At 42.2% G+C, this 12,091-nt stretch overlaps 1 protein-coding gene across 1 annotated transcript in view; it reads left to right on the top strand.

The window, feature by feature from the left end:
- CWC27 (CWC27 spliceosome associated cyclophilin) overlaps positions 1-12,091 on the top strand; it is a 251,153-nt gene that overhangs the window by 73,266 nt on the left and 165,796 nt on the right. The window contains exons 6-8 of the mRNA XM_083153032.1: positions 435-538; positions 4,040-4,109; positions 9,823-9,902. Of these exons, the coding sequence (XP_083009158.1) occupies positions 435-538; positions 4,040-4,109; positions 9,823-9,902 (254 nt within the window). The remainder of the gene's footprint in view (positions 1-434; positions 539-4,039; positions 4,110-9,822; positions 9,903-12,091) is intronic.

Genomic DNA, 12,091 nt, shown 5'->3' with positions numbered 1-12,091 from the left:
CACGCAGTGCATGTTTTGCAGGTCTCCTCACAGAATCACAAGTGAAATAATTAACTCCACCTGCGGATCTTATAAAATGTGTCTGTGAGTAATTAGTGCACCTGCTGGGTTACCAGCAAAACATGCACTGTGTGGGGTAATGAGGACCGAGTTGAGGACCGATGGCCAAATAGCAAAACTGTTGCAGGGCATGCTGGGATGTGTAGTCCATCAACAGCTGAAGTGCCAAGGTTCTCCCATCACTGTTTTAAGCCATGGGTATTTCCAATTTAGGACATGCATTACCATCATTATATATTTCACTCGCAGAACTCTTTAATAAACGTCTAATAATGAGAATGCATTTTAAGCTTCTAAAACTCTAATTTGCTTACTCTTGGCTGCGATTGTTAACAAATAATAACCATTTACAATGTGTATCTCTCTGCCTGCAGGTGTTGTTTAATCCTTTTGATGATATAGTTCCCAGAGTAATAAAAAATCAGAAAAAAGAAACTCTGGAGGAAGAGAATAAGCTGCCAAAGGTGAAAGGCACAAAGTAAGTTATCTGACTTCCTGTCCATATAGAATGATTAGTTATCAGCACGGATGTAAAGATTTAGTGCCATCGATGGCGCAGTAAGGATATTAGAGCTCATGCAGTAATTATGGGATCATAGACTAAGTATTATTATACAGCTCACTGAAGTCCATGATGAGTTATTCTATATACCACACAAGTACCCTAACCTCTGAAGTGATGACATCAGAATCTTCCATATATAAAGTCATTATGTACAATGCTCTGACGGCGAGCTATGATGGTAAGCAGGGCCGATAGCTTGTCATCCTAGCTCGCTGTCTATTCAACTGCCAACCCCCCCCCCCCCCCCCCCCCACGTTCACTCACCGATTCCACCTCGCTGTCTCCTTTCAGCGAGGTGAAAACTGCAATTATGGCCATCAAAACCTGCATTCTGTATTCTTATCCGTATTGAATTCAGTTATTAATGTGAACTGGAGTGAAATGATTAAGGTTTGCCATGCCTGTGGTATCCAATTACCCATTCTAGTTTAGCACGGGTAATTGTATCCTTACAGTTTTCCAATCAGGAGGTTTAAGAAGGAGGCAAAAAAGCTATCCAATCAGCTCTGATAAGCCAGTGTATTTTGTTTCACCTTCCTCAGGCTGGCCACAAAAACACACGTTTCTGGGGGGGAAAAAATTTCCGGCATCGTAATACAAATGAACCGGAAAAAAATATTGGCGAAATACTTATTTTTTTTACATTCCCGATATTTTTTTTTTTTTTTTTTTTACCCCTAATTGGATGTCTACAAAGTTGAAAGTGGAATTATTGGTTCAGTGATTTGGTTATATATTATCAAATCATAGAGCTCAATCCAATTACCTATGAAGGGGGCAAGTTCTGGAGGAATGCAAAAAAAAATCTATGGGGGATACTTATCAAGGTGGGAGTTCTATTTCAGATGAGATGTTGCTATGGGCTAAATAAATAAGAACTATAATCTGATTGGTTGTCCATAGCAACACCCCTTGTGAACTAGAACTCCCATTTTAGTAAATGTCCCCCTATGTGTGTGCAGACAATGTGGCACACAACAGAACTTGTTCACTCCCACAACGTAGTCGCAGGTATTTGAGCCCAATTTATTATTTTTTTTCTTAACCAGTTCAAATTCTTTAAATAACTGTAATTGTTAGTAGCATGTAACCGGCTACCTCCTGTCTCTGAAGTTGTTATACGGCAGCTGAATACGCAGCTACTGAACACTATGTTATAATATAATTCTGGTATTCTGTTGGGTCGTTAAATGCAGCCACAATAGATGTTGTATGAAAAAGATTTAATTACTTAAGAACGGAAAAGAATAATTGAAGAAGCACAAAAGCAAAAATGCAGTGTATACAAGTAACATTGTTCATGATTATAGTAATGGCCCTATAATGTGTGTTAGAAGCTGCCTTTATGTCAATGGGGATGTTCTAATAAGTTCTAATCCTTTTTATTATGTGCTGCAGCCATGACGCTTTGTGAATACTTTTAACAGCCTTCTAAAACTGCCCGGATTAATGTGGTCCCTCGTTCTTAATGCATTGCTGTCTAATTGTCTGTGAGCTGTCGTTGGTAAAAGCGTGTTTGTTAGGGTCTCTGGACTTTATTAGATGTAGTCAAAGTGACGTATTGAGCAAACTATAATGGAAATGATGCTGTAACATTCTAATATGAGATCATATAAGGAAGGAGATCATTGTATGGGTCCTTCATCAAATATATATAGTTTCACCCTTTGTAGTCCACTCCACAGGCCCTCATCACAGGGGCCTCCAGGTGAGAACAAACTCCTAAGAACCTATTGATCCTAATTTTAATTTAACTTTCATACATTAATGGCTAACGGGGAATTCAGTCATCCTTGGTGATTTACCCCAGATCTGATCCCCTGGGGACTATCCAAATTGCCCCTATCCCAGCACTTATCAGGAATTTTTGTTTTTTGGGGGCTGACTAGGGTCCCAAAACAAAATCCACAATTAGTGCTTTTTTCTGGCTGCGATTGTGTAAACACATAGGTCCGAGAACTTATCCCGTATCCCCCCCCTCTATGTATTTTCGTACAAAAAAATGGGAGTTTTTTAATTGCGCACAAAAAATTTTTTAATTGATTTCCCCCCCCAAAAAATCTTGTGAACAATTGAATTCCCCCTAAGACCGCGTTAAAGGCATATAGATATGAATGAGCCCTATATCATGGGCATCGTATGTGGAGGTGTTAATTGGAATGTGTGGTTATTTGGGACCCAGAGACACCATTATTCCTGGCCAATTAGTTAACAGTTGGGCTTTGTGTGTGTGTGTGTCAGCAGTATCTGCTGATGCTGTTGCACACTCGTGCAATGTGAAAATATAAATAACGTACACCTTGAAGAAAGTAGTCCAGCTACCTGATGGTTTGAACACATTTATATAAAATCAAGTACTGTATGTGAACAGTCATGGAGAAATGCATTTCTTTACATTGCTGCAGCCATTCCCTATATAAACCACTCTAAATGGAAAAAAAAAACATTCCAATATGCTACTCAAAAACAAATGAAAAAAAACAAAAAAACCCAGAATAAAATAGTAAAGTGAAAATTCATCTGATACAAAAGATTCCAGAACAGATTGATCTTGAAAGTGTTAAGTAGGGTGATAAAGAACACCTGACTTTAAAATTCCGATTTTAGAACAGACCCAAATGCAGAGCCAATTACAGGTGTGCGCCCCCGGGAACGACTTCGGATGACTTTGATTTTTTCACATTTCTGTTTGCAGCCTACTGTATGTAGGTGCGATCAGAAATCGGCTGCTGTAATTACGGTTCTGTGTACAGCGCAGGGTTCCCAAGGCAGCTGGCATGTGATTGTATCTGAGTTTAGTATTAATACTGGCAAAATATGTGTAACGTACTCAGGTGCCTCTATGGACTGAAATATTTGGAATAGCAGTGGGGGGGAGGGGGGATATTCTGTGGAGCACAGCTTTCTTTTGTCTGTAAATCTATTAGAGAACACGGCAGGTGCATCGTTTGTTCTGAGAAGGCCGTAAGAGAACAGCAATGTAATACTGTGCCAGTTATGTCACACGTTCTCACCTCTGCACATTGTTACTCTTCTGTGTTCTATAAGGCAAATTGATTTTTTTTTTGTGTGCTCTATGCTCCTTTTATGGATAGAATGGTCTTATGTTAAGTGTTTTAATTACTGCTGTGTTTGGCAAACCTTCTCTACTGTTTTATTGTGCACCCCCCATGTCTACTCTGCAGCTATTTCCCATGTACTGTAGCACTTCTACCACAGCCTTAATTTCTCACTTAGGGTTAAAACAATATTTAGCAGGAGGTGGTAAGAATTTAGCTGTGTACTGTGAATGAGCATAGTGGTATACAGCAGCCACACTGTGCGATCAGTTCCCTAATGTATGTGTCCTACATATTTGTGTGTTCAATCATTTAAGCAAAGGCTCCGCATGTTTCCTGTTCTCTCCTAACACAGAAACTTCAGTTTACTTTCTTTTGGAGAAGAAGCAGAAGAGGAAGAAGAGGAGGTTAATAAAGTCAGTGAGGTCAGTAAAGAACATGACTCAGATGAATATTTTGGAACACATGCAATGTCATTTCTTTTTGTCTGTGTGCACAAAACATCTACAGGTTAGTCAGTCATATAGGCCCCAGTACCCTGTGTTGGCAGACATCATACAGGCTAGCCAGTTATGTGGGCCCCCAGCATCCTGTGCTGACTGACGTCATACAGACCAATCATAGATATGGGCCCCAGCATCCTGTGCTGACAGACATCATACAGGGTAGCCAGTTATGTGGGCCCCCAGCATCCTGTGCTGACTGACGTCATACAGACCAATCATAGATATGGGCCCCAGCATCCTGTGCTGACAGACATCATACAGGCTAGCCAGTTATGTGGGCCCCCAAGCATCCTGTTCTGACAGACGTCATACAGGCTAGCCAGTTATGTAGGCCCCAGCATCCTGTGCTGACAGACATCATACAGGCTAGCCAGTTATGTAGGCCCCAGCATCCTGTGCTGACTGACATCATACAGACCAATCATACATATTGGTCCCAGCATCCTGTGCTGACAGAAATCATACAGACCAATCATTCATATAGGCCCCAGCATCCTGTGCCGACAGACATCATACAGACCAATCATACATATAGGCCCCAGCATCCTGTGCTGACAGACATCATACAGACCAATCATACATATAGGCCCCAGCATCCTGTGCTGACAGACATCATACAGGCTAGCCAGTTGTGTAGGCCCCAGCATCCTGTGCTGACAGACATCATACAGGCCAATCATACATATTGGTCCCAGTATCCTGTGCTGACTGACAGCGTACAGGCTAGCCAGTTATGTAGGCCCCAGTATCCTGTGCTGACAGACATCATACAGACCAATCATACATCTTGGTCCCATTATCCTGTGCTGACAGACATCATACAGACCAATCATTCATATAGGCCCCAGCATCCTGTGCCGACCGGCATCATATGGGCCAGACAGACATATATAGGCCCCAGCATCCTGTGCTGGAGGCACACTGACATCGGCGAGATGCAGGACATACCTACAGTATATAGAATACCTATGCCTTCTACTACTGCTCCTCATGGGCCAGCAACCTTGTATTTGGATTAGAAACACTTCTGTGGGACTGTCAGTTGCACACTCCCAAGTAGTGGGTCTCCTAATTGTAAGAAGAACAGTTCTAAGGATACATATTGGTTTATATTTAACAAAGCCTATTCAGTATGACTATGTAACCATGTGGTCTGTGCTCCATGAAAGATCGTGTCATTATTTTTCCTTCTTGCAGTATACTGGTTCTCGCATAAGATGAGAACTATCCCGCCCCTTCGTCTCTTCAGCTCTGTACGAGCTTCTTGTATGCACTTTCCTTATAGTGACTGACTGCTGTTCTTATACGCTCAGACTGTAAATTACAGATCAACCAACTACTGTATTATAAAAACAGTTTGTGTGCTTCCGTTACCTCAGCCTGCCTGTAGTGCCGGACTCTGTGATCTCATCAGCCTGACAGTGTTAGTATACACCTGGCTGATGTTCGGCCAGCCATGCAGGACTGGACCAAATGAGAGCTGCTCAATGAGACAGCAGCTTCCGGGTCCGACCTAGTGCTGGTCATAGTCTGGTCGGCTGCCAGTGAAATTGTATTGTGGAACCAATGTTAAGTATAAATCCCCAAATTATTTTCATCAACAAACCTACTATAATTTGTTTGTATAAAGCAGCAGTTCTGAAACTGTGGGTCCTGACCCCAAAGTGGGTCCCGACCTTCTCAGCATGGGGCTGCGACTCCATGTTGCTGACCATCAAGCTGATGACTTTCTTATCTCAGTCAGTGATGCAAAAATCTTTTGAATTGTTGGTTATTTTAGACTCCTCCCATCACTCTGTGCCCCCCACAATGCTGCCATGTATGTGCTGTCTGCTGACTACACATGTGGTGTGACGACCTTCTGCAGGAACTTGCTGGGGTCCGTAATAATGTTTATTGTCTGATGGGGTCCCAGAGCAAAATAGTTTGCGGAGCCCTGGTATAAAACATCTTTTTGTTTTTATTCCCTTCCTCCTGTAAAACTTTTTGGACTTTTCCTTTTATTTAAACTTTTTTTTCTTTTCTGGATTGAATGTAAAACACCATGGGGGCGCTGCGGAGTGGAACGCTGCAGCCATAATTGCTTCCACATTGCGTGCACTGTGTGCAGGGCTGTATGCTTAGCCGCCCTTGTCCATACTCATCGTTACTATTAAGGTGTATACACCTGGTCCGATTTGTCGCTGAGCGAATTTGGCTTAATATCACTCAGCGATATATATCGCTTGGTGACCAAATCGCACCGTTTGCCATTTTCATCAGCGATCGTCAATTTCTAGTTATAATTGAAGGAGCATGCTCCAGCGATATCGTACAGGGCTGGTTGGGAGAGGGCGCTCCTAGAGATATCGCCCTGTACACACTCCAAAACACGGGCAATATGGTCGCTCATCAACCATTTATCCAGCGATTCTGGCTAATATCGCCCTGCGTGTACATTAGAGTGCATCAGTCCTATACTATGTGCAAAATGTTACATAGGAAAACTATTGTTATTATGTGCGGTTCTATCCACGTGCACTCACTAAATATAGTTTATGTCTAACCCACCCAGTGATGCCCCCATTGGCTGCAAGTGGAAATGCAGTTTAGTCGTGTGCGACTTAGTAAAACGCCTCCATTGCTGTAATGATCACCTAATAACTCCCCCGGTATTACCAAAGACTTAACTTTGTAGGGGGTTCAATAAATCGTTATGATGAGTTTGGGGGCAGGAAGGGCGGCTACAGCATCTCTCTTTCCTAAAACGGAGGTACAGTATGTTGCCACTGTTGTGGGGAAATGACACGGCCAGAATCTCCTTCAGAAGACAGAGCTTTTCTGGCCTTTGTTGGATCTTCAGTGGCTGGCTTCACGACCCCATGGTTCCCGCAGCTGGCCTGCTTTATTACAGGTGCTCCGATTGCTGCATCCTAGGATGTGGCCTCTGGCTGCATGACCATATTGGTGCATAGATATAGAAGCTCCATGCAGATCTGAGGCCCAGTGTCTTTCCTATAGGGAAAAAAAAAAGAAAAGAGGCTACAATAGGTTTTTATGACAAAGTTCACTGGGTATGGGTCATAGGGTCTACTGCATAAAGGTTGACACGCATTAGGTCAACATTGCTAAGGTCAAGTTAAAGGTTAAGAGTTTTTTTGTCCCGGATGCCGACATGGGCACTGTCTAAGTGTCCCACGTCCCCTCGCGTGCTTAAGGCACTATTTTCTGCTCACACCTTGCTGTAGTGGATGGTAGAGTATGAAATACTGCCTGTCAGCACGTCAGCAAAAAAAAATGAAATCGCATGTCGACCTTCTACTGTCATCCTTCCCATTGTCTAATGCTTGGGTCGATATTCCAACTCTGTGTACATTAGCCATGTTGACTTATTTCAGGTGTCGACCTAGGTCCTTATTACTTGTGGGTATGTACCTATAAATAAACCTCCAATACTGACCATTTAGGTCTTTGCTATTTTGCAAAAATAATAAAAAATAAAAAATAATAACGCTTATTTCCACCACCTAGACGGTTACCCCTGAGGAAGTCGTTTTGGCGACGAAACGCGTTGGGTTTTGTGCTTGATTGACCGTTTTAGAATCCATGACTCCACACAGATGAATATATTGTTTTATTGTTATATTTTATCCATTTTATACATTAAATCTGTTGTATTGTGACCGAATTGTCACCTTTTGTTCTATTCGGTGGTGGATATATTTCAAGAGGGCGCACTTTGTCCATTGTCTGCTATTCGTCGACCTAGGTCCTGTCGACATAATGACCATATCCCAGTTCACCTACATACAGTATAAAAATAGGCTTCAAACTTAACTATATTATATTGGGTGCATTCAATAAAATATTGTATTCCGTATTCATAGCATTAAGTGGAATGAAACCTTATTAGAATATTAAAATAAATGTCCAATCCACTTTTCTTAACGAATGACTCCATACAAAGGGCGGTAGCATAGGACAAATGAGTGTTCATTGCATTCTCCTCTCTTTATGCCATGTGCCCTTTATCCCATATGTTGACACCAGCTACCTGTAAGAGTGGTTAAGATGCAGTAAATGCACTCCAATGCTGCCAGTGTCCACCTGGATCAGAGGTGTTGTGCCTGTGCCACATCGTACAAGTCCCTTTTTCCGTTCTGTAACATCCTGTAGCTCAGCCTTCTATCAATGTAAAGGAGTGGATGAAAATCATGTTTTTGTAGATATTAAAAGTGTACCAAATGATGCTAAAAAGGCCACGGTGTACAGAGCTGCGGCTGCTGCTGCTGCCTGGGATTTTAAAGGTCGATGCTTTTAATGCCCAAACATCCTGTGTTGATCTGATAAAAGCATAGCGTTAGAAGGGTTGAATTTCAGCATCTACCTTAATAATGAAATGTCAGTACAACAGTTGGTGCACTATTGCAGACTACAATAACATGTTCTAGTCTAGACTTTAATGTAATACCTTAATTGTGACCGAAATTATCCTAGATACAGAAGTGTAACCAAAAGTGAGTCGTATGTAACTTTATTAGGCAATAAATGGTTAAAATATCCAATCAGAAGGTCTACATTCACAGGAGATAACGGGTGATTACTGCTGGTTTACATACACACACATTTGCATGTAGCAGTATAAGCAGAGGTCTGACCAATGAATACAGTTGTCTATAATCAGATAACTGTATTTAGGTAGATCTTTTATAATACTACCAAAAGCACAACAAACAAACAAACAGCACTAAGGAGTATTAAATAAAGAATTACATTTGAGTCGAGTTTTATTACCGTTTATTATGTTAAAAAATTAAATGTTTTGACATTGTCAGATTATCCCCTTCAGTGGCACTCCTGAGAATTTTCCGGGCTGTGCCTCAGTGCCCAGTCTGGCAAGCCCGGAAAATTATCGGGATTGCCACTGTTTACAGCCGGGCAGCGCTGCTGAGTTCAAACACTGAACTCAGGCAGCTTCGCGCTGCCCGGCTCCCTCCCCTCTGCGGCGCCGCCTCCTCCTCCTCCCTCCCCTCCTGGTTTTTTATTGAAGGCGCCGGCTTATGACAAGCCCCTGCCGGGGACAGGTACACAGTGTGGGGGTGCAGGTCCGGGCACCCGCTGATTGACAGTGCAGCGGCGCTGCCCGGACCCAGGGAGGTAGTGGTGTTGTTTTTTTTAATAAAGGGAGCGCTCCCCATAAAAAAACTCGCCCAGTGGGGAGCGCTCCCCCCAAAAAAAAACACCACTGAACTGGTTAAACCAGGGGTCCTCAAACTATTTTGCTCTTTTATCATTAGATATTAAAATTAATTACAGGACCCCAGCAAGTTACTGCAGAAGGTTATCACATCACACGTGTAGTCAGCAGACAGCACATACATGGCAGCATTGTGGAGGCGCAGAGTGATGGGAGGAATCTGAAGTAACAGACAATTCAACAGATTTTTCAGACTCCTTAAATCACTGACTGAGATTAGAAAAGTCATCAGCCTGATGGTCAGCAACATGGCGTCGCGACCCCATGCTGAGAAGGTAGGGACCCACTTTGGTGCGGTTTATTTTTCTGTTTTTTCTTGGTCTATAGTAAGGCTGGGGTGCATTGTATCCTTGCTGGTTGTCTCGTAAGTAATAATTGATATGACTTGTATTACAGACCTTGAAGGGAAAAAGTAAAAGTAGCCACGATCTCCTAAAAGATGACCCTCGACTAAGTTCTGTTCCAGCCATTGACAAGTAAGAGACTGTAGACTGCCGACCGAGGTATACTTGGAATCCAGTTTGGTATAAATGATTGGCATCCTTGTTGTCATGACATATGATTTACAGAGTGTAGTGAGCACACTGTAGCTTTATATAGTGTGACAATAAAAACATCAATACAACGCAGTATGTACAATGTTAGCTATTCATTCCCACCTCAGAATGATTACAATCAAACAGATTAAAGGAGCGCACACACTAGAAAGTTCTGTGATTTTCCCTCAAACTCCCCGCCAGTCCGGGACAAAAGGTGTCATACAAAGACTTGTATTCAGATGTCATAAAAATTTGAACCCCTTCAGTGGTATACCCGTGCATGAAACATAGCAACATAGAATTTGATGGCAGATAAGAACCACTTGGCCCATCTAGCTTGCCCCTTGCCACTGACATGTTGTCTCAAACCACATTGACTGTACACTGCTGCTCCCCCCCCCCCCCCCCCCCCCCCCACTGATCGCACACCTACGCTGACTGCCTGGGAGCCCGAACACTCAACCTCCCCATAACCAGCACTTGAGTGTGCCCAAATGCACCAGAGTGCCCCAATTCATAAAAATACACCAACTCCCAAATTCCCAACTGCCTAAACGCGCCGAGTCCCCGAACATGTCCGAGCGCCACAAATACCTGGATGCACCCAAATACCCGAGTGTACCAAATACCTGACCACCCAAGCTCCCCCACTCCCAAATACCTGAATGCACAAGAACACCTGAGCACCCCAACTCTCAAATACCGAACGCCCGAGCACCCGAATACCAGAGTCCCTCAGATCTTTAGCTGCATTTTCTGATCTTTCCTGCAACAGTTTAGATCAGAAGATGCAGCTAAAGATTTGTGGGTGTGCGCATCCGATCGTCATCTTTTGAGATTGCTAATTATTTGAATTATAATCAGCCGATTGTTCAAAATCGCTGTAATGTGTGGGCACCGTAAGGTGCTTTCATGGTTGACCAAGTTTACGTATATGGATTCCATAGTGCATTGACATAATAAAAATCATACTAAGGGGCAGATGTACTAATCCTTATGCAGCCCACACACGCACCGATTATAGAATGCGTTTTGTACTTTTAAAGTACAAAACGCATCGTGCGTACAATTATCGGGGTGTTTTCGGGCGGCGTGTGCGACGCGATGCTTTGCTATGCGCGTTCCCGGGGACCGATTTTGGATGTCCAAAAAAGTATGTGCAGCAGGTACTTTTTTGGACATTATCGCATAGCATCGGGCTCAGCATTATACAGGCATACGAGCCGATGCTATACGATGGTTTTTTGTTTTTTTTGGGAAATAAAGTACCTCAGACTACTATTTTTCAACATACAAATTGTTATCAACAACTTTATTGCAGGTTTAAAACATGTGAACTCGAACAAAATAAAGGTCAGAAAAAGCCAGTGAAAAAATGTGCTTAAATCGCACAGCATCGCATCGCAGACAGCAAAATAACCATCACATCGGGTCATGCTTAATTCTGGCAGAAAAATTGTAAAGAACCATTGTACAGCCAAAAACGCATAGCACTGAAATCGGTGCTTGTGTGGGCACCATATGAGAGTGATAAAGTGGAAAATGATAAACTGTCATTTTTCAAATCGTTACACCACAGGAGTTGATTGGCTGGTACCTTATTACTCTCCATGGCCTAGTGCATCTAATATGGCTTACAGTTTATTTTGATATTTTGCATCAAAATAAATGGTGCATAATTAAATACAGCATAAGCATTGTGTATTATATATGTATTATAGAAAATGGCATTGTCTGTATACTGCATGTAATAAATAGCAGTGAGGTGTTATCTGGTAACTATTTCCAGTGACTTAGATAATACATTAAATATGACCTAAATATTATATAAGTATAATGCTTACCGTCATCCTATGTAATTATCGGCTATTTATTTCCTCTCCTGCCTTTCATCCTTCTAGTGAAATATTATCAGTTTAAACCCACCTGCTGGAATGGTTATGTCAAAGCTACAGTAGTTTCACAACTAAATTCTCAGGCATATACAGGTTGAGTATCCCGTATCCGAATATCCGTTATCCAAATTATTCCGAAAACCATACATTCCAGAAAGTGAAAAAAAATATTTTTTTTTGCTAAAAACTCACTGGGGACATTTGTAACATCACTCCTGATGACATGATATG

Source organism: Crinia signifera, chromosome 1, assembly GCF_055691185.1.
Source record: "Crinia signifera chromosome 1, ASM5569118v1, whole genome shotgun sequence".
NCBI lineage: Eukaryota > Metazoa > Chordata > Amphibia > Anura > Myobatrachidae > Crinia > Crinia signifera.
Note: the sequence above shows the minus strand (reverse complement) of the source record. Positions and strands in the feature narration are given on the sequence as shown.